Source organism: Harpia harpyja, chromosome 3 (genome assembly GCF_026419915.1).
Source record: "Harpia harpyja isolate bHarHar1 chromosome 3, bHarHar1 primary haplotype, whole genome shotgun sequence".
In the NCBI taxonomy this organism is placed as follows: domain Eukaryota; kingdom Metazoa; phylum Chordata; class Aves; order Accipitriformes; family Accipitridae; genus Harpia; species Harpia harpyja.
The window spans coordinates 73,218,432-73,242,037 of record NC_068942.1 but is presented as its reverse complement, the minus strand read 5'-3'; the positions used below and the strand labels follow the sequence as shown (position 1 = coordinate 73,242,037).

The 23,606-nt window shown below is 42.0% G+C and overlaps 1 protein-coding gene and 1 long non-coding RNA gene across 6 annotated transcripts; one reads left to right on the top strand and one right to left on the bottom strand.

Annotated features, from left to right (window-relative positions):
* Window positions 1–2,388: 2,388 nt before the first annotated feature.
* On the top strand, window positions 2,389–5,446 carry LOC128140026 (uncharacterized). Its single transcript, XR_008234591.1, has 2 exons — window positions 2,389–4,809; window positions 4,854–5,446. It is a non-coding gene; the product is annotated as an uncharacterized LOC128140026 (long non-coding RNA).
* Window positions 5,447–11,002: 5,556 nt separating this feature from the next.
* SIVA1 (SIVA1 apoptosis inducing factor) lies at window positions 11,003–18,016 on the bottom strand. 5 transcript variants are annotated; one of them, XR_008234588.1, is made up of 5 exons: window positions 17,844–18,016; window positions 17,438–17,644; window positions 16,899–17,055; window positions 16,024–16,190; window positions 11,003–15,085 (listed from the first exon to the last, which is right to left on the bottom strand). XR_008234588.1 is itself a non-coding variant. In XM_052783353.1 (4 exons), the coding sequence occupies exons 1-4, from the start codon at window positions 18,013–18,015 to the stop codon at window positions 16,130–16,132; spliced, it is 597 nt and encodes a 198-aa protein (XP_052639313.1). In that variant the 5' UTR covers window position 18,016; the 3' UTR covers window positions 11,003–16,129. The 5 variants fall into 5 exon arrangements, 2 of the variants coding, with proteins under 2 accessions (XP_052639313.1, XP_052639315.1); XR_008234589.1 differs by having other exon boundaries at window positions 11,003–13,433; XR_008234590.1 differs by having other exon boundaries at window positions 11,003–11,104.
* Window positions 18,017–23,606: the final 5,590 nt, after the last annotated feature.

Here is a 23,606-nt window from a genome sequence, read left to right as displayed (position 1 = left end):
AGTACAATCCCATTAGGATATAGCAGGCTGTTCTCCCTTTAAACTGGGTGAAGATCACTGTACTTTATAGCATTCCCAACTCTGCACAAATTATGACCTCCACCCCCCACAATAAAACAAACTGCTTGCTTCATTTTTCTTTCTCCACCATCACCCCTCCAGCAGGTAACCTCCACATGCTCTCCAGCTGCTGCACTGCTCTCATGCAGGCCTTGAGTATCTCAGCTGCTATTTGAATTTGTTCCCTGTTTTCCACCTGAGAAAAAAATTATGATAGTTTTTGGATATCTGAGGGTAAAAACTTTCCCTTGATTGTTTGAATTGGATGATCTTTGCTTTAACTGAGAGTGAATTTTCTTGTCTGCTACTTTGGATTGCTTATGTGCATTTAAATGCTCAGTACAAAAGTACTGTGTTCTTCATACTCCTAAGTGTTTGTGGGATTTTTAAATCTTTATCAGAGAAAATAACCCTTTGCTTTTTAGAGCATATGCTAAGTCAGATTTTTATCTCCAGGAGCAGGATTTAGGACGGTGGTCCCAAATTGGAGGTCACAACCTGTAGTGGGAATGCAGACTCCAAGTTGGAGACGGAGTTGCGGAAGAGAAGCACACACATGTAAAGCACCTGTGACTGTTGCATGGGTTTTCTGCCTGAGAAGTTTCAGAAATGGTAATTCAGGAGGAAAGTTTGATTTATTTCACTGTGTCTAAAAGAGCTTCAGAGATAAAAACATATTTGAAGAAATGGGTGAACGTAAAAGGATCTTGTTTCTTCAGTGTTGCAAACAAGTGTGTTTGTCTTCCACTTTTAGCTCAATTTTCTTAATAACAGGGAGGTTAATTGCCACTAGAAGTAAAACGAAAGAACACACAGTGCCTACAGCAAATGGGAGCTTATTATCCCCAATGCAGCTGAGTTTACAGACGTTTGGTAGCTGTCTAATGGAACATATGTTGCATTCTAATCAGGTGATGACTAGTTGCTCTGTGTCTGAAATAATTTTAAACAAAACCATTTTGTTACAGTAGTCCCTGCATGCCACTTTTTTTTTTTTTTTTTTTTTTTTGCCCCAATTTTAATTTTTGTAACTGCTGGTCACCATCCTGGTTTTGTAAGCATGGTGGGTTCTTTCTTGAGCATCAGATCAAAGACTTTGTATGTGAAAACACTTCTTCCCTCTGTGGTTTTTCAGCGTCCTGGCAGCTTGGTTCTCAGTTTCTCCTTCGCTGAAGCGCTGCTTCATGTCGTTGGTTGCTAGTTACTGCTCACTACCTGTTTCTCTAGAGATGGACTTTAGGAACTTCCTCTTGTGTTAAATGTAACCCCGGTCTAACCTAAGATTCTATTTGCAGGAATTTTTCCACACAGTTTCTTCATTGTCTTCTGTCATATTACTGTCACTGCTTGTATTCTGCATCTTCATCAGGTCTTTGAGTTTCTTTCAAGAAGATAATGACAACACAGATGGCGGTTGCTGTCTTTCTGAGGGTCTCAAATTCTGCACATTTTTATAATAATACATAACTTTCATCCCACAGAAGATACTGTAATTATTCTGAGTACAGGAGTGAAAATTCTTCACAGAAACAGAGGAGGCACAATCCCTACCCCAAATGCTGTGATCTTTAGTTATTTGTAAACTCCACCATATCTATTTCCTTGCACTATTGTATTCTTACAGTACTGATGCTGTTAGCCAGAAAACTGTTGTGTAGTACTGAGAAAACCTGTATCAGAACAAAAAAATAGCGATTGTGATTTTCAGCACAGTGCCTGGGAATTCATAGAAATTGGATTAAAGTGATCATAAAATACATTTTTAAACTTTATATTGTTTTGGAAAAAAAGAAAAAACAGTAGTGCTGTTCTTCCTTCATCTTATTGAAGTACAGTGATTGGAACAAATTGGACTCCTTTGGGGAAGTCTTGCTGACCATGCTTGGAGCAGGGGCACTGGACTAGACAATCTCCAGAAATCCCTGCAAGCCTCAACGAGTCTGTGAGTCTATTCCGTGATTTAGGTCCTGGATTTGAGATCATGTGCTTTAGTGAAGGAGGTTCTTCATGGTTTTTTTTTTTTACTATCATCTCTGGTATGTATTTATACTTCCAGACTGACACAACCTCTCTACTACTGTCATACAATCTATGTGACTCGGCACCAGCCTTGCTTTGAGATGCTTCCAAGTAGTACAAATCCTGCATTTTTCTCATTTTCTTTTATGTCATTGGCCCTGGTCATCCCAAGTTCACTGCACTTACTGTTTTAAGCAAAGTATGTATCTTTGTTGAATTGATATGCATTTTATTGCATTACAGTTTTGCAAGTAATTTTCTCAGGGATATGAAGAGTACATTCTATTCTAGTATATTGTCACTTTGCCCTTGCATTGCTTGAGATGGTTGCAGGCAGGCTGGATATTCTAGGTTTCCTCCTGGCATGACTAGGAGAGAAAACCCTGAGTGATTACTCTTTCAGGTGAAGGATGATGTCTGCTTTGCATTAGCATTTGCACTCTAACAGGGTCCTTTGGCTGTTTCTGAGAGGCTGCGTTAACAGCATCACCACCAGGCACTTCCATCTCTGCTTGGTTTTGGTGGTTGCAGCTTTTCCTTTCCACAGTGTCATGCCCAGAATAGATTCCTTTTAATGTTCTTTTCACCCGTCTGACACAAGTCACTCAGAATTTTTTCTAGTGCAGGCTGGAGCTGCCAGCTCCCTTAAGGTAGCTTGCACCTGGAGCTGCACAGCTGTACCCTGTGGATTTATATATGCTTCCAGTTTGCTGACTGCTGTTGAAAATGCCAGTTTGGCTTTGGTCTCCTGACAGAACTGAACCAGCAGCTCACCACATGTCAGCAGTGCCTCAGTCAATCAGGAGCACCGGCATGGCTGAGGGCAAGGTCTGTGCTGTAGGGGCTCCTTACGCTGAAATTGGCTTTTTATTTTTAATTTAGTGAAGTGCAGATGTGACTTACTTTGGAGAACAATTGCACCATCTTTTCCCCCACACAGGCCTGGAGATGATACAGTGTTTGAGTGATTTTAAATAGCTAATGAACTTATAAAATGTATTTGATAAATTGCTCCAATGATTTTTGAAGGCTTTATGGATGTGCAGAAAGATCAAAACATAAGCCCTTTAATGAACTTCAGTAATGAAAAAGGGAGTGATACTATTCTTAAGCTGGTTGCAGCATATAGTAAGCTTTCCATATGATACATTCAGCTGCTGCAATTGTTCCTTATTCCGATATTACTGGGGGAAATGAAACTAAACAGGAAGACAGGAATACCTGCTGACAGTCCAGTAATGAGCATAAACTGAAACTGAGGGAAAGGAAAAAAAAAAAAAAAAAGGTCACTTGGTTCAACTGCAGACTGGAAAGTTGAAGAGGAAGGGAAGTACAAGAAAGCAGAACAAAATGTACTTATTTACACAGGTGAGGTTGTCATAAATTTAATGTGTAACTAAGATAAAGGGATTAAACTTATTATCTCCCTTTACTTGATTGTAAAACTTGAAATCACATTACCTTTCCAAAGTTTTACTTTCTGTGCTCATTTGCTCATCTGTTAAGGAAGTGAGGTCAAAGGTAGCTGCTTGTTACTTAAAATGGATTTTTTTTTTTTTTTTTTTTTTTAATTCTAGTAAGCAACTCACTGAGTTGTGAGGAGGGTGATGCTTCCTGGGCTGCCCAGTGGTTTTTCCAGGTAACTTTGAGAAACTTGTCACACCTGTGCTTTGTCAGAGGTACAAGAGGTACCCTAACAATATAGGAAGGCATTGAGATTGACTGATGAAGTCAGTGTGTGAGTGATGCAGTGTTGTCTGAAGTTCCTCTCTGCAAAACAGTCGTGTCAACTTTCTTTTCAGATCACTGCTGGTAACTCGGTTTTTATTAGCAATCTCTCGAGAATGTAAAAACACAGGTGCATGTTACAAGAAAGGAAAAGTCAACACAGATACTTTTCAAATATGAAGAAAACCCTAGATATAAATACAGCTATTTTTCTAACAGGTTCAGCTGAAATTTTCACAGTACTGAGATGCATGTGCGCACATGTCTGGGTAGCATATGATACGGGTACGCAGACTGGTGGAGGCCCCGAGCACTCGAGGGCTGCTGGAGAGGAAGGCTGTAGCAGCACAAAGAAGCTTCCAACTCCCCATCTGGAAAAATCCCCCACAGGAGCACAGGCAATGGCAATGCCATCTGTCTGTCTTCTGCAGAGCAGACCTCCTCTCCTGGGAGCAGAAAAAAAGCTGGCACATGGAGGTGGGCTTTCACTTCCCTGCTGCACGGAGGTTGGATGCAGATTGCTGGGCGTTACCTGTAGAGACCAGGCTGCTCTGTTCTGTCCCCACTCCCTTATTTTAGTCAGTTCTGTCTGAATTCCAGTTCTCTTTATTTTGCCTTTTTCCTTATGACACCTTCTTCCTTCCCTTCTCTTCCCAGCAGACAACAATGGATTCCTTCCTCCTCCTCTCATTCTTTTTTATGCCGACTTGGCCTGTTTCTGATCTTCTGCAGTCCTTTCTAGAGGTGTGTTATGAACTGACATAGTATCTCTTTAAATAATTACTTTATCTTGGGCAGTGTCCTGATGCTGGATGTTCCTTGGGTCACTGTGGAGACTTCAGAGACTCAATATATAGTTAAGCTCCCTTTTAAATAATGAAAGGAAGCTGCAAGACCCTCTTAACCTTGGTGTCTCAGACAAGTGCAGATTTAATGAGCAAAAGGAGGTATGGTAGTTAAAGCCTGTAGTGTAGTCCTTCCTCTTCCCATCAGCACTATCTGGTGTGGCACAGGGCCTGGGAGAAAGTCCTGGCCATAGGCACCAGCATGGGTCAGGACTGGTCTGGGTGTGGGTGACTTTACTAGAAGATACAAAATACTGAAGACAACCAAATATTTGACTTTAGGGATGGGTGTATTAGCTTGTTTTGGATACTACAGTTCCTTAATGTAGCAAAGCTGGGCGAGTTGAATTTTGTCATCTGACCCAAACCTGTAGGACCACTTTACATTACATTGTCTATATGAACCTAAATCCCTAAGTTTCCTGTAGAATCTTGATTGGTGTATTTTGGCATGAAATACTGGCCTAACCAAAATAAAGAGAATGTCTCCCATTGAATTTTAAAGTGATTCCCTATTCCCATTGGTATTTTTCATATCAATTCTGCTCCAGAAGCACAAGTAGAAATTACTAGGGTATGAAGAGGAGGTAACTGCCCAGTGCCTTTCATCCTTCTAACTCTACTAAAGAAATAAGAATGTGTGGAGTCAGTTGCTTTCCAAAAAAATAATCTGGTCATCCCTTACTGAGTGGCAGCCATTTCTGTTCCAGGGCATCCCTAAATTTGTGTCATTTTCCAGCTGATAAATGTCAGAAAGCTGGGGAAAGCAAAATAGACCATTTCTCTGCCCTTTATCTAGCTTATCTTTTCATTGTGGGATGAACTATCAAGTTTAACTTACCCAGAGGTCTCTATAAAAATAGAGTTAAATCCCTGATAAGACATTAACTGAAAATTGCTGATGGAAGACATTTACATATTATTTTAAAAACTCTTATAAACTCTTAAGAACTCTTTAAAATGTGGGAAACTTAACACCAACCTTCTTCAGCATCCTCAAGTTCACTGCCTCAGTCTGCAGACTGTACATCCCAAGACCACTTTTCTAGTGGTGTGAAAGGCTTGCAGTCCAACTCAACAAAACTGGTTAAACTCTTAGAACACAAGAATTAATCATGTCCTTTCCCATCCTCCTGCAGAACCACTGAGGCTTTCCATCTCTGGCACCCATCCCTCATTATCCCCTGGGTACCCACTGATCTAATTTTCTACAAGGAGCTGGGGGGGGGAAGTCCTGCCAGGCAGCTCTGTGAAAGTTGCCCAAGAAGTTTCAACACTCTATTCCTGGATGATACTGTCCCATCCTATAGTTACCCTGCTTGGCTCCAGCTAGTTTGCAGATGCAGCTTCAAAATAAAAATCAAGACAATATAACCTCCATAGTGCTTCCCCCCCACCCCTTATTAAGGCAGTTAAGTGAAATAAAAACATATGGACGCCATAAATTCTTTTGTGAACGGCCTTGGTTTAAATACTCAGCCAAAGCAATGGTTATCATTAAACAAATAATAACACTAGAGCGTAACACAAGTTATACACAGGACAAGATCCTCAGCTGCATAGCTCAGTTTGCCCAATGACACTAGGCTGATGTACACCAGTCCTTTGGGCTTGGTGTTGGTGCAGTCAGCTAAGTGCTACGAAAGCAACAAGGAACCTACACTATCCTCTTGAAAACCTTAAAGTGCTCTTGCAGCTTGCTAAACTGTGAATGAAATGATGTTTTGTAGTGTTTGCAGAAGAACAGTACATGAACATTGGAACAGGCTGCCCGGGGAAGTGGTTGAGTCACCATCCCTGGAGGTATTTAAAAGACATATAGATGTGTCACTTAGAGAGATGGTTCAGTGGTGGACTTGGCAGTGCTAGGTTAACGGTTGGACTCGATCATCTTAAAAGGTCTTTTCCAACCTAAATGATTCTATGATACCAAATCTTTCAATAAACATACAGCATAATCAAGAATGTATCCACAGCTAAGCAAACCAGACTAAAACAACAGAAATAAAATACTGCTGGAGACAGTTTTAAATATAGACTGACCCAAAAGCACGTGAAGAGCAGTTCTACTGCTGGGGCAAACTGTCTCTCAGTAATATGAAATGCCATAAGCAACGTGTCAGAATAGTTTGCTGTAACAAACGCACACATCCCCCCTCCAGCCTACTGAATTTTTGGGGAAATTAATGGTAAATTCTTATGTGCAATCTAGGTGTTCCCAAAGCTTTCTGAAGAGTAATGAAACTTTAGAGCACATTACATTAAAATAAGTATCAAAATAATGATCTTAAATTTATGTCACACCTTCCAAGGAGCTCAGTTCATAGCACTTTTGCTTGTGTGGTATCTGACCAGATTGTCAAAACCCATTCTTACAGGGTGCTGCAGGGTACTATAACTTAAGTGATTCATGCATGCAGCTGTTGGAACTGCTTGTTGGGTTGTGAAAAAGCTCACAGTGCCAAGTGCTGATCTAAGAGAACTCAGATCTCCATCAGCCGTCTTGGCTCTGAGTAGTTACTGAACAACAGATGGTAGCATGAGTTAAGCAAACTAAGAAAACATTCTGAGTGGAGGAATAAAGTTAAAAGCCTCACAAGAACTGAAATTCTTGAGAAAATACAGAGAACAAGTGTTGAGGTTTGAACTAGTTTTCATGTCCAAGTGATGTATACCACTAAACTTTAAAGAGTAGTCTTGTTTCTGAAGCCCTCATTATTATGAAAGTTTTCATTCAACTTGGGCAGAAGAGACTATGTGTGAAATTAATATTACAGACATTTCAGATACAGCTCAAAGCCACAACTCTTGCATATTAAGCTACACTTGCACTATAAAACACAACCAAAGACAATACCTGGCACTAAGGAAAAAACAAAAGAACCCCAAATCATGTCATTTTGCAGCAGATTACAAGCACCAGCAGCAATGAAGCATCATGAGCTTTGATGAACTCTTCAGCAGAGCAAGGACAGCACAATTTCCACAAATGGAAAACTTACTAGTGTTAAAGTGAACAGAAGTGCGCAAGCTCTTGCTGTATCCGTATCAGTAGCATCAGCACAGAAAGGACAAAGTCAGTAAAAGATGTAAGGAAAAAAGGTTATAGCAATGATCCTAAACACAAATACATAGATACATGAAAGTGCATGAAGTAAACAAAGAATGGACAACTTGTACCAGTAAAGAGGGAAAGTTCCTCTAACCTGGTTTACAATAACTTCTAGTTCTTGGTCTCACTAAGACAGTGCACTCCAATATTGGATAGGTGAGGAACACAGGATATTTTCCAGACTTACAGATGCTTGTGTTCAACAGTGCTCATGAGAATTCACATGAATGAAGCAGTTTTCTACAGAACTTCTTTACTCCATGCAATGGCTGAGTAAGAAAGCTCTTGCATTCATGTGAAAATCTGACCTGTCTAAATACACAGGTATCCTAAACCAGCTCTGTAAAGTAGCAATACATGTGACTATATCCAACTGAGACTAAGTTCTCTCATTTTCAAAGTGAGGACTTCCAGAACAACCTGGAGTTAAACCACTCATCTTCTGATGAAACAAGGTACAAAGGAAGTATTTCAGCTGGGTTTCTTCTAACCTTTGTGAGGAGACCATGAAAACTTGCACATTGACTATATATTTTCAGCCTTACATTTCACTATACTTTAATTCCTTATACTGTTCGTCCAAACTGACTACAGTCCCAGGTCTCTAAGCTTGTTTTCACTGGGTTTAAAAATATTTTAAAATCTAGTTTGGGGCAGTAAATAATCTTGCTATCATGGAAAGAGGAATCAGAACAATCAGACTACTCATTTAGCAAGGTATTACTCAGTGCAAGAAAGCGTGGGAGAATCAAGCTCCTAAAACGTAAATCAGTGGGACTAAGATACATAAAAGTGCATTAATTTTTGTATGTAAGCTACTTGGTTGAAATTTTAATTATTTATTTCTTTAGGGTCAGGAATCTATATTCTGCGAAGTGCTGCACTCTACAGCACAGCCCACCAAAACACTTAAGGATATGAGTAAGTTTCATCATATCAGTAGTTCTAGCAGAGTAAACAGGATGTAAGAGTGGACACACTCAGACCACATATCCTTTTACCAGTTCCTCATTTCTGACTAGCAGTAATCAATGCTCAGGAGAACAGAAGAAGAATGTAGCAGGTCTAAGGCCGCTGAAGGGTTTCAACAGTACTATCAATTCCCAAGTGTATTCAAAAGCACCATACATGAATACAGAGCCTTGCAATCCCAAGAAAAATCATAAAATACTTGTGCTTTTGATACTCTGAAGGCCACAGACATGCCCCATCTGTGAAGTGGAAGTCTCCAGGCTTCCTGTCCCTTAGCGTTGTCTCTCTGCACTGTATGGGTCTTCAGGACAACTAAAGCCTCCGTGTGCAACAGTAACAGCTCTGGATCTCATGCACAAGGGGAACCCTGCTGCCTCTGCTCTTGCTAATGCAGCCCAGCAGTTTGCCTTTACCATAGCAAGGACACACTGACTCAGGTGCAACCCAGGACACCCTGGTCCTTTTCTGCAAAGCCGTTTTCTAGTCCATCAGCACCCAGCCTGGGCTATGGATGGCATGACTCTGTCCCCAGAGCAGGGCTTTGCACTTACCCTCACCAAATCCAGGAGGCCCCTGCCAGCCCACTGCTATGGCTTGCTGAGGCTCCTGTCCACCACCCTTCAGGTACTGACCACTGCCGCCAACCCAGCATCATCCAGGGACTGCCCAAGGGTCTGCTCTATCTCATCGTCCAGGTCACTAGCAAAGACATCAAACAGCATCAGCTCCAGTAACAACCCCTGAGCAATACTACTAGTAATCTGCTGCTGGTTGGGTTTGCCCTGCCTGTCACAGCCCTTTGTATGACAGTCTAGCAAAGCTTCTACCCCTTACAGTTCACCTCTCCAATAGAGCTTCTACAACGGTACTTTCAGGGACCGCGTTGAAAGCCTTGCTAATGTCAAGGTGAATGACATCCATTTCTCTCCTCTCATCTGGTGCTGCTCATCTCATCAGAAAAGGCAGTTAGCTTGGTCAGACATAATTTGCCCTTTCTAAATTGTGTTGACTGTTCCCAGTTATGTTCTTGCCCTTCATGTGTCTGGATATAGTCCTAGACACAGCTTTTGTGAGGATTCACACTATAATCTTCCTGTGGACTGAGGTCAGACTGACCAGCCCATAATTCCCAAAATTTTTGTCTTCAAAGAATGGCATAACCCTCACCTTTTCTCAGTCATCAGGACCATCCACCAGTTGCCACTGCCATTCAAAGGTGATGGACAGCAGCCTTCTAGTGACGTTAGCTGGCTTGCTCAGCACCCTCCAGTAGATTTCAAAGTCCAGCATTACAGTCCTACTATTGGCATAGCTATCACCATACTTTCACATCTTTATGAGAAGCAACTTGCGTGTGATACGTTAATTTACTGCAACAAGATGTGGAATGTGGGTGTTTGGGGGGTCTTTTGTTGTTGTTGGCATTTGGGTTTTTTAAGAAAAGAGTGATATAACTTACATATTGTCTGGCATATAAATATCCTTGTTTATGATACTGATACCTTAAAATTCAAAAGAAAAAATGTGATCAATTTATGTTTATGCATATGATTTACATTTTGCTTTTGTCTTTGTAGACAGCAAAATGGTCCATTTTGAATTTCAGGCTATCTTTTATGAATGGTACAAAGTATTTTGGATAAAAAAATTCTGTTTTGGAAACATTTGTTTTGGACCTACAGATCTATGAGGGGGATATTTTAAGACACCAGCCCTCCCTACCCCTCCCAACAGTCCAATTATAATAGTATCAATCAAGCTGTGAGGACTTGAGAAAAAAACTAAGAACTTGGGTAACAATCTACACAAAACTAACATAGTGATGCCACCCTGTGGCTACAACATGAAACTTCTGCTGAAAAGGTAGGATGAATGGTTATGTTTTATCTTCCAATCAGAATAAAGTGGACTTCTGCACAAGAAGCTGCTGGCAGTTTTCAGAACTTCAGTGCAAGTTTAAGAGCATATGTATGTAGAACAGATCGAGATAGTACCTGGTGATACTATGTTGATTTTGATATTGCTGTGCAGGTTATCAAGTGGACATCTGGCCCCACTACCTACAACTGTATTTGTCAGGGAAAGAACAGAAAAACATCCATATCTTACAGAGAAAGTGACAACAGAACAAATGAGAAGGGCAGAACTATTACATTTGAGTAAAACAATTTAAGCAAATACAATTAAATAAATCCTAAAGTTTAAAGTAAATCCTACAATGACAAAATGTTTAAGCAATAATAACCTCTGCAAGAGATAAGTAATATAACATCTATCACTAGGTTTTAATGGAAATCACAACCACAAGAACTAAAAACTTGTAATTAAAGTGTAAGCTATAATCATTTGATTCCAGCTGCAGCTTTTCCTAAGGGAAAAAAACAAAACAACAAAAGCCCAGAATACACAACACTAGCAAATATCATTAAAACTTGTATTACAATGGTAGCAGTTCAAAATGCAATCAACTATAAGAACTATGGTATTTCAGTATCTTTAGAAATAAAGTATCTATACAAAAGAAATAAGAGTTATATACATAACTGTGATAGTCATTAAAATATTATAAAATATACAGTGTCTGATCACTTTCACTCTATTGCAATTTTATTAATGTAAAATAGAAAGTAAGATTTAGAATCATTTTCTTCCAATTTTCTATCCACAAGCACTGTTGGTCTTTGAATTACATAGCTCCTATTTATTTTTAAAGAAGCATTAACATTTTCTAAAGCCTCTTGGCTACTTTTAATAGGTTAACCAATTTGCTTCAAAATGAACAAAACACAATGTTCAAAGCTTTGCTACCTTCCCCTGTAAGATTCAGTAATGAAAAACCCTAAAGACAGTGGAAGAAACAGCACAAGGAAACTCAACATCACAGTACACGTGGTCTTTCTTAACCTTACCTGTCCTCATGCAAAAGCCTGCTGGAAGAAAGACAGTCTCTTGGAAGAGCCTCCCACCAATCCTCTCATTTCACATTTGCAAAGCTGTAATACCCAATGTTATGCTACAAAGTTTGGCTATACAATCTTAGTGCTGCTGTAGCAGTTTTGTTCTGCACATCAGTAGAGTGCTTCTGTTGGGTGGTTTGAAGTTTCCCCCCCCCCCCGCTTGGACAACCCCACACATTTCTACAGTAGCTTGGGATCTAAGCTTAGTCTAACAATCGATGGTAAACTACTCCATAGAACAGAGGACAAGCTTGATGTGTACAGAATAAACTGTGGAGATATACTGCCACACTCTATACTAACTGGAGTTTCCCCAAGCACTGAGTGAGGACTTCACACCTAGGTAGTCAGCACTATCAGAATCTGGATGGAAGGTAAAGGTGGCACAAATAGCTAATAGTTGCATCACCTGCCATGATGAAACAATATTACAACTAACCAAAAATTACAGAGGAGTAGTATATGTAAGTTTGTACACATACAGCATAGGTAGGAGTTTAATGGTAGTTAAGTTTTGGTAGGATTCAATTTTTTAATACAGTCTGATCTTGTCAAAACACAAAACCATCATGCAACTACTACAAGGGTCCTGCATGGAGAAAGACAGAAGTATGTATTACTTGCATAGTGCTGGCATTTGTTGTTGTCTAACCAATTCACCTTGACGCTAGTTGTGTGTTTTCAGAAGAATCAGACCTAACAAACATAGGGACAAAGATAAAGTTTCCATTTCTACTTCTTGGTTGTGCCTGTTCAGAAAAGATTCAGAAGACTTAAACCATTTGTAGACTGCTGCCACATCTTAGTATCTCACAGCCGATGGTAGCAAATATAGCACAGAAGCAAAGCATAAATATCTTGCCCATATTCATAAACAAAAAAAGGACATAATCTTTCGCTTACACCCAAATAACTTGGTTTTTGTGCCCTGTCCTGAGATAAAATACAACTGCATCTAGTTATCACCTGCCCAGAAAGAAGAAAAAATTTTTTAAAAGGCTATGAATTGGCTACAAGTCAAGGTCCAAATGTGTAGGACACTAAAACAAAAGGAGCAGCAGAGGCTTAGGTGCTGGCTGTATTAAACAAAAGATGTACCGATCACACAATGGCAGTGGTTAGATTTGTGTCCTGAGCTAAGATTTTTGGGTTTTAATTTTTTTTTTTTTTAGGTTGTCTGGATCATCTGTAGAATGGCTCACTTTTCTCTTGGAAAGCAAACAGGCTTCTGACCTGATCTGCAAAGCATCCAGGAATTACTGTGCACACAGGACTAAGGTTATTTGTGTAACCACTAAATCTGATCTACACACCAAGAACACAACATTACTATGAGGGATGCATGTAATGGATAAATGCTATTGAAGGAGGTAACTCAAGTGTATTTGATCTTTTTACTGAAGTTCTTCAAAATATTGTGTGGTTTTGTTCTAATGCAGATTGTAGATACTGGAGACTACTGAAGTCATTTACCACCTTAGACTGTCTTTAAAGGAATATCTGGTGTCTCTGAAACCATACATTTCTAGTATTTACTCACATACTAGGCTTAAAAGAAATTGTTTTACCCTGATCAGATCAGCTGACTTCCTTTTAGACATAAAACTGTGCTCTTGGAGACTTATTTCACCAGTAATGATATACAGGCCTCAGAAGAAGTTTCTCATCCGTCTGTAAAATCATTACCGTAGGATATTTTCACCCAACATTATGCTGGCTCCTCGGAGGATCTCCTTCCCTCTGAACACCAGGCAAACTTTGAATTTTGACACTTTGCACAGAATAGGAGGGGAAGAACATATGATAACAACAACAAAGCTCAGTATAAAAAATAATTTCCTGCTCAATTAATAAACCAGTTTCTCTGGCTCTCCTATGCAGTCCTAGGAGTACCCAACGTACAGCTCCTTGACCAGTGGCAACATACAAAGCCTTGTGAGTAGGAGTAAATTAGACAAAGAGGAAAATCTTTGGACCTCTCACCCAAAGATTCTTCCCTTCCCATAGTTTTTTCCTGTAGGCAATATAAAGATTTAAAAACAGTCCCCAATCCTACCTCCCATTGTTCATCTAAGAACTGCAGGACTAGAGCAGGAACTTTCCTCAATAATATTTGAATCTTTTGGGAGATACAAGCACATGAGAAGCAGTTTTTAACACCTTCTGAAGCCAGAGAAGCAAGTCAGCTGGCAACCCACTAAAGAACATTTCTTACATGTGTGATGCACCATCCCTGTGCAAGAGTTGACTACGCTGTTCTGTGCTCCTCCTGCCCTGCTCCTCCCAGCCACTAACCCCTCTTTACCAGCCCTCCCCTCCTGCTTTTTCCTTCTCCCAGCTCTTCACTCCGCATCAGGTATCTGTCCTAATGAACAACCATCTTTCAAGGAGCAGGCTAGAGGATAACAAATAAGAACTTTAAGCCATGAAATCCATGTCATTGTTTACAGAGGACATCTTTCTATGAAATACAGCAGTGAATAAATGAGCCAAAACCCCACATTTATCAACTACTTTGAAACACAAATCATTTGTAAACAACATGTCTCATCTCTCCAGGAGCCTAGAAGTAAAACAGTATTTTCAGTCTCTCACCGTCAGGAGAGAATGAGAAAAAGCAGACACATACTTGAAGGTTTCAGTTTGAAAAATATGCTTGACTGAAAAACATTTCTGTTCACTGCTTAAGGCTTCATATGAAATGAAGCCAAGTTTTAAAATTCTTTCCTAAAACTAACATTTAAATGCAATAACCCACAGATTCTTCCCATTCATAAAACTCATCTCTGTGTTTTAAGATGATTACCACAGCAACATTTTCATCTACCCTATGATACCTGACAGCTGGGAACTGCACCAGAGATCTGGCATCAATCTGCCTTAATCTACTACAGTTTTGAAAAGATAGATAATACTGTGGAATTACTGCACACTGACTAATACTTCCACTACTAGCTCACCTGACTGACTTACGACTTTTTCTGTTTGTTTTGGGGGTGAGGACAAGATACATTTTACAGTTGCTCATAATCAAGACTGGAGTAAGAACTAGCAAACTCCCATTTTAATTGGCTACAAAGCATGCAGAACAGGGAAAAAAACCAGATCCATCAGGCACACTAGGCTAGCACACAGATGGTTGATTTAGTAGTGAGGTGACACCTGCCCCTCCCACCAGGATACCCTAAAGGCCACGAATGCTTTTGAAGTGTCTCTGTGTAGTTATACAAAGTATTACACAGGGGCTAGAAAAAAAATGTCATCTTGTACCTCAGTGTGGCTCATATATCCAAAGCCGTCCAATGTGCAGCTATGAAAAAGTACTGCTCTTCAGCAATAGCTATCACCCCACCCTTTGCATCTACTGTTCCATTTTGGTTAGTTGCAGTATTCTGAAATGTAAAAATACCCAGTATGCTTTCAAAAGTGTGTCAAATAAAGATGTCCCTCAACTTGCATTGCAAGGGCCTTTCAGTGTCTTCAAATAGAAATGGCTAGAGTGGAGGGGAATAGGTAAAAAAATGTTACCTCACGCAAAACACACTAATCACAGTTGAGAAGGCTGGGAAGCATGAGTGGCAGACTTTGTTTGGGAATTCAGGGCAAATAATTTGGGAAACTGAGTATTAGCTATGAGTGCCATGATAATTTCTTTTTTCTCTCAGCTCTATTCCTTTTCTCCTATAGTCTGAAATCAGCCACTTAAGTCATCGTTTTCCTGAGATGAAGACCACTGTAGTTTTGTCTTACGTATAGTTGGCTTGCAAAACGAGAAGTCTGGTGTTTTCAAAAATAGTAAAAGCAAATTACTTTGAGGGGCTTTGCAGTAGTACTTAATGATAGTCTCACTCCTACAGCACAAACAATACTCAGCAAACTGGTCTCTGCAGTGATATGAAAGGAAAATGAAGAATGAGCTAGTTTATGGAGATGTACACTTCAGTGCTGACCATCTTTCAGACCACTTCATGAGCTATTTTTGAGTGGGTATTCAGGACAATATGAAGTTTACAGTGGAGATGATAAACTTATACAAACAAGCCGCTTTCCAAGAAAGACCTTGCAAGGAGGGTACAGGAAAATTAGTCTTTGACACTTAACTATTGAGAAGTTAAGCCTGGTGTACCATTGTTCTTTTTATCAAAGTTACCATGGAAAGAACAATTAAAACCATCCAAGCTGTCAGTAATCATAAGAAGTTTGTGACGGTTTAAAAAAATTTGACCAGAAATCAGCAAACTCTCTGCTTGGAAAAACCTTCAGGCCTGGCTGATTTTCCTAGTTAGCTCACAAAGAAAACATTGTGTGTCCAGAATAGATTTACACTCACCTGAAAGCACATGAGGAGCAACCGATTTCTATTCTGATCCCACAAAAGTGTGTCCTAACATGAGCAACAAGTGGAGAGACACTGGATGAATATTCTGAATTCTGTATCACATAAGGAACACCAGGTAAGAGCACAAAGTGGCCCCCTTCCAGATAGGCATATCACAACTAGGGAAAAGGAGAAAGTTGACCCGAAATAATCTAGAAAGCCTCAAAATATAAAAGTTTATTTAGCTACAATATTAAAAAGTACAATATAAAGATATAAAACATAGAAATTCCATAATTAATTCACATGCTAAAAGGATTAATTGACCAGCCGTAAGGAGGAGACTTCATGAAATTTATGGACATCCTAGCCATAAAGGCCATTTCATCAAGTTTCAGACTTGAAATATTGAACAACCATTGCAGAGAACTTGCTCTCCCACATCACCATAACTGGGGGGGGGGGGGGAGAAAACCAAAAGAAACAATGTCAGTGTGTCTACTGTTTCTGGAACATAACAAAAAGAATGCCATCCTATTCCATTATCAACTGTAACCACGGGACTCCCACGCAGCACACTCATATCATAGATTTGTTAACAATGATGGCAAAAACTTAAGATTATTCCTTGGGAGTGCATTCATTCATCACTGGCCAGCATACTCTATTGCTGGTGGGAAAGCAAGTGGAATTTTTGCCTCCTAGAACACTTAAATGAAAAGCTAAACGAGACTTGCACTAAGATTGATTAGACTACTTCATGCAGACATTTTATTTTCCATGTTTCAGACAGTTTGAGCTAGATATCTGCTGGGTCTTTATAGGCTACAGCCAATTTTCAGGGCATATATAATTAAAATAAGCTTAAAAATTCAAAAGGCACTTACTCAATAGTGGAGCACAAAGAACAGGTAACTGTGTTACAGCAGCTGCAGAGCCTGCTGCAGTTCTGGCAGACGAACTGGTCGCACTGTGTACATGCTTCCTTGACATCAGCAGTTCTTACACACGATGAACAGGCTTTGGAAACTCCCACGGGTGGAACTGCTTTGAAAAGATGCAGTTAAGAAGAGAGATACTTTACAGCAAAACAGAGAAAGCACCTGGAAGTTCCAAGAACTGCAGAGCGTGGTTATCTCCGCTCAGCGTTACAGCCACAGGCGGCAGCAGGCCCCAAGCACAGGGCCCGCTGCTTGTAACTTTGTTGGTACTTTTTCTGCTCAATGGCAGAGACCACCGAGAGATTCTCCAGCAGACCATACGTGCAACAGTTTCTAAATCCGCCAGCGAAGCTCAAATCTAACACTTCCTTTAAAAAAAATACAACAAAGAAGAACTAGGGAGGGGGGGGACAGCCCCCGCAGCCTGGCTCCAGGCAACACCGCAGGGCAGCGCCGGACGCCCCGCCCGCGGCGGGCCCACTCACCCTTCTCCGTGGCGGCGGGGCCCCTCAGCAGTCTCCCGTCGTGGCCGATGAGGAGCTGTCCGCTCCACCGCCGCCCCGCGCTGCCGTCCTGGGCCTCCCCGCCGGGCTCCGGCGAGCGGCTGACCACCCGGGCGGCGGCGGGGCTGGCGGGCCAGGCGCCCTCCATGTACGCCTGGGCGCCCCTGAAGAGCAGCCGCCGGGTCCGCTCTGCCGGCGGGACGAGAGGGGAGAGGAGGGTTAGGGGCGGCTTCCCGCCCCTCACACCCCGCCGCCAGGCCCGGGAGGTTGGGAGACAGCGGCGGCGGGGGAGGCCTGCGGGCACAGGCCAGGCCCGGCCCGGCCCGGCGGGGCGACGGCTCGCGGCGCTTCCCGCCACCCCTCCCCGCCCGCCCGCCCTCCGCCTCACCGAAGACCTCCCGCCGGTACTCCTCGCCCCGCACGCCGCGGCTCAGCTCACGCAGCCCCACGCGGGTTTTCAGCTGGAGCGGGGCCGCCTCCCCGAAGGGGCAGGAGCGTTTCGGCATGGCGGGACCGGCCCGCCGCCGCCTCCCACGGACGGCCGCTCTCCGCGGCGTCATCGGCGCGCAGGGCCAATGGCGGGGCGGCAAGGGGAAGCGCGAGGGCATGGGCGGGGCGGGCTGTGGCGGCGTCGCCTCAGGGGAGCCCGCCCCGCCCCTCCGCAGCCTCCCTCCTCAGCCTGAGGTACTTCGGAGCCGGGAGCGCCCGGCTCTGCCCGCCGGGAGCCCAGCGCTTCGGCCGCAGGAAAAATTTCGCTTTTCGCCGCTCCCCGAGCGCCCGCTGCCGCCCGCCGGGGCCGTCTGCGGCGCCCGGCCGGCCCTGCCGCTCCTCACGCGTCTCGGCGGCCGGAGGTCGTCCGCTCCTCCGTGCGTCTGGTCCTTGGTGTGAAGAACCCGGCAGGACAAAGCGAAACGAGGTTTTGAAACTCGGGTTTGCCAATAAATCCTCTTTCCCCGTTAGTGGTTTCGGACTCGCCTTCCTTTCCACAAGTCCTGCGGGTTACGTCTGGGTTCGGGCCCACCCAGTTCTTCCTAAAACTTAAACCACCTGCCAAAGCTCTAGCTGTCTCAATGCTGTAGAACCAACGAGAACGTGCGCAAGTGCAAGAATTCACTTTTTTTAAAAAACCAGCCGGGAGGCTGGAGAACCTCCGGCCGGCCAGGGCCTGCTAACAGGGAGGGCGGGTTCACCACTCGCAGTGCTCAGTGAGGCTGCGGGGACTGATGCTCGGTTTCAGCTCAATCACCCGAGTTCCCTGAGACTTTCTGCTGTCATTGTGTGACCGGGAATTACTACAATTAATTTGCTATTTATAGGTAAACTGTCTACAGCAGTCTCGGTATCATTTCACAGATCAAAAGTGTCGTGTTCAATTCCAAGTAGCAGTCAGTCTGGTTGCTATGTATATTTTGAAAACACATTGTTTTCCACAGGGCAAACAAGACCTTTAAAACTGGTGGTGGTGTCCCTGGTGCAATGCTTTGTGTCATTTGAAGAAGGTAATCAGTCAGGACAGTTGTATTTCTTCCAGAGAGGTTTTTGAATTCAAACCTTCACCTGTATGTACACTAGGATTCTGGGCAAAATCACGACCAAGTATAAGGGTGATTTTTCCATCAGTGAACACCAAAACCATACTTCCACTAGCTGCTGAACTGCTGCTAGTTTGCAGGCACAACCATACTGATTTCATACAGGTTAATGTGGGGGTTTTGTTTTCTTTGTTTTGGTTTTTTGGTTTTTTTTTTCTGTAGAGCTGATCAGCCCAGGCTTGTGGTCTGTGGAGTGGAAGCTACGGTTGTCATGCACAGTAATTCACAAAAATCCCTTCTGAGCACCAAAGTCTGACTCCTGTCATGCTTTCTTTACCTGTGAAGATTTCTACTTTGGCTTTTTCTGCATGCACTTGCAAAGGCATGCTTAAAGATGTTCGACAGACAATTTTCCACTGCACATTGAAAACTTATGGTCTTCTCTTTCTCTTTAAGGAAATTTCTCTGTAAATATTCATTAGATATACATTCTGATGTCCCTGAAGCTCTCTGGGGAATATGGGTGAATGAGAATGTAATCCCAGTCAGATGGAGCCCTGTCAGGATAGAGGGCAGCAGATCACACGTTTCATGAACACGGCATAGGATAAGCGTGGATGGAACTCGACTGTCTGAGAATGGTGTGAAATACAAAGAAAAAAGTTAAAAGTGCTGTTCTGTTTGTGAAGAAGGAGTGCTCTGAAACACTCATGTCAGAATATGAAGTAGATTTGAAAGTAAGCAGCATGTGCTGCAGCAGTGCTTCTGGTGCTGTCACTGAAGGGTAAATTTAAGGGCACTTTCCCTGAGGGCTGATTAGGTTTGACATGTGCCACCACCACCCCACTGCAGGGCAGATGCAGAAATCTTCTGTTGCAGCTGAGTCAGCCTCAGGTAGTGACATCTCTTAATTGCTTTGCAAGCCCCAAACTTAACAACATCTGTTACTGACCAGCTATTCCCTATTTGTAAGCTATGAAGGCAAAATAATTCTGTCTGGTCTGTACCAACATACCTTAGCATCCTACAGGGAGGGAAGTGGTTCATCTGCCAGTCTGTTGACTTGTTACCCAACAGAATGATTCTGAGTATTTTATTAGTTTCATAGCAGTAAGCCTTGAGGAAGGTCCACTGGTGATTTGGAATTAGAAGAAAGGCTGAGATCTGATCTGGCAAAGCTTGCTGGCATTGAGCACTCATGAAAATTAATGCTAACAACTTCCCAAGTTAGTTAATGAGATCATGTGTTACATTACGCAGCTTCTGAATGTGAAAAAGCAACCCAAACAAATCCCAGACCACTAATGGTAATTGTGAAATACGATGATTTTGGTTTATCCTTGAAAACGTGTTTGTGAAAAAAAAAAGCAGAGAATAAAAATGACAGTCTTTTTCTTGCTCCTTTGCTTCTCCTGTGCCTATGTGAATATTACAGACAAATTGCCTGGTTGACAGCTTTGTCACTTACAGAACAAAGAAAAATTTAATTTCATTTTTTTTCAATAGTTTCCATTTCCAGTAAGCAAATTTAAAGAGCAAAATGGACTGTGCTCGCTAAGTCTGTCTTTCCTAATATTCTGTTTCTACCAGTGCTCTAAGAAAGTCAGGGCAGCCACAGAAGGACTCTGGCCATAGTTCACCTTCTTTGCTTCTAGCAGTTTAAAGTTCAGAAATTTTCTGAGCCAAAATTTCCATCTGGATCTTAATGTTTAATTGCTGTCAGTAGGCCCACTCTTCACGAATTTGTCCAGTCCCCTTCTCAAAACTGGTAACATTTTGTTTATCTTGTCTAGCAAGGTCTATAACTTAGTAATGTATTATTTAAAAAAAATGCTTCATCAGGTTTGTTTTCAGTTTGCTGCCTGTTAATTTCCCTGGGTGTCTCCTATGTCTGGTTTTATAAAAAGTAATGAATAACCATTCCCTGTTGACTCTCTGCATAACATCCATGACTACAAAGACGTCTGCTATATCGTCCTCCTCCATCTTTTATTCAAGATGAAATATTTTGCCATGTTGAAGCACTCCTTTGCAGTGTGTCCCGATCCACATCACCTGTGCCACATCCCAGTTCACGGCACAGGAAAATTCTCTAACGTGCACTGTTGCTCTGGAGAGCGACTGGGGTGCATGGGAAGGGAGGGAGGGAGGGAGCCCCGGGTGCCCCAAGAGCTCTGGGCAGCGGAGGACTAGGTGACCAAGTGCACCCAGCATACCTAAGCTACAGGGTACAGACAGCCTCAGATATCATTTTCCATACCTCTCATAGTCTCTAACGTCCTTCCTGAAGCTGGGTGGCCAGTGCACCAGCTGCGGGCATGCTATGCACCCAGACAGCACAAATCTAAAGGTGTTTTCTTCTTGGGCCCTTCCCTGATAATTCCTAACATCTGATTTGTCATTTCGATTACTACTAAAGTACCAAACTGATGCTTTCAGGGAACTATTCATAAATGGTTTACAGCATCACTCCCCTGAGTGCTACTCACTTAATTCAGAACCCATCACTCTATGTATATAACTGAGGCTATTTTTCCCCCACGTGTACTGCATACTTACTGACACTGCCAATTTATTGCCCGTTTGGTATTGTGAGAGCCTGGAAAATACACAGCTGCAGCTCTTCCCAGCTGGCTTTTGGATTTGACTTTTAACAATAATGCAGCAAATACGTATACCGCACTGCTCATCTCCTTTCCTCAGAGTACTTATAAATACATTGAATTGCCAGAAGCTTCCTCAGGTTTACTGATATACAGTCCTCAGGATTACACCGATCCCTTTGTAAGAACTGGCATTGCGTTCCTTTTGCACTGAGACTAATTTAAATAAATATATCACATTCAGACCTGAACTACGATAGGCTTTGCCTACAAAATGTGTAGATTTAGATTTTAAATACTCCAGTAAGCAATTACAGATTTTAAGATTTTTTTGTTTCTGATCCATCTGTAAGAAAATCACAATAAATGTTTGCCTGTGAGCCAATGTTTCCAACTACTCCAAAACATAATTAGAAATAAACAGGTAGACTGGAATAAAAATCATAGACTGTAAGTCACAGACATTGCAAATCAAGACTGGAGGTTTTCTTAAAAGGAAAAGAACTTATAAACTTGAAAAAGAGCAAATTGAGGAAAATTCTGCCTTCTGTTTTAGGCAGGGTCAGACAAAATATCCACAATGGCTGATTTGGCTTTGTGAATCTAAATATTCATCAGTTTTACTTCTTCCCCTCTATGCCTTGTTTTGTAAGCAACCTTTATCCATTTACTGTAACAAGTTAAAGTGTTCCATTCTAGGAACAGGTGGCAGGTAAATAGCAATCCAGATTATATTAGCTTTTAAACTGTTCCAAATGCCTAACAGTAGGTTCCCATGAGCATTGGAAGGGCCTTAAAAATACTTTATCTTTCTCTCCAGCTTCACTTATACCAAAGCCCTCCTCTCCACGTGCTTGTAGTAAAAATTCCCCATTTATTCTATTCTTTCCTTATTAGGCCATTTAGAAAGAAATCAAAACACAATACCTAGAGGCAGGACTCTCTCTTACACCACTTTAAATAAGGAGTTCCCTTAATGACTGCTCTCAATTTGTATTGATACAAAAAGAGTGGATTTTGGCCAACTCACTGGTTCTTTTCTAATGTTTTCATGCTAAAATGGTGAAAGGAATATTCTGGAAAATCTTTTAAGTGGAATACATGTTATAGTAGCTGATGTAATTGGCCGCGGGTCAGCATGCAATCTATGTTATGTCCGCTGGAGTATCAGGATGCACACACATCCTCTGTTAGGACTGAAGTAAAGCACTGCACCCTATGCACTCAGTCCCACTGTACTCTTCTTTCTGTGCTCTGCAATGCAGATTCGAAGGTTTAAAAAAACCTCCTTGAATAAACCTGCTTTTACTAGAATGGCTCAGGGCCGATTCCTTTCTTTTGTACCCTTTGCTTTTCCTATACTACCGTAGCACATCAGCCTTAGCAGACAACATGTTTACAACTCGGATCAAAGCACTACACCCAGTTCAGACATTATCTGTTCGCAAGTGCACGTCGTTTTACTATGACTTGTTAGCAACGGAGTTCGTGCCCTCATCTTGATGAGTTGGTTCGTGCATCAAAAAACATTTGATAAACCAGTAATGTGCAGGATTAAGGGCTGGCTCCTGAAGTATGCTGCTGTTAAGCCAAGGTTCTGCCATCTTGGCACGGCAGACAGTACTGGTTCTTAAATTAGCATGGCGTGGTTAAATTTCATAGCATGTTACTATTCTGCCAGCCATGAGATAGACCAGTTCTGCCCAGCAGACCAACGGTCGAAGGTCCCACTTACACTAGAGGGCACTCTCAAGACAATAAATTGGTTTTGCTGTTGCAAGGCTGTTACTGTTCTGCTGACAGCAATGTGCAGGGTTTACAAAGGGTCTGCTTTCTCCAGGTTTTTTTTTTCATGGTTGTTGTTCCTGGCCTTTCCAGTTGTGTGCTTTCATTTCTGTTGCACACAATTTCCTTTTATTTTGCCTCTTTCCTGATTATTTTAATCTATCAAGAAAAAAGAAAACTGAGCTCTGACAGTGATTACTGCCATTCCTGACCTAACGTGGTGCCACGGTG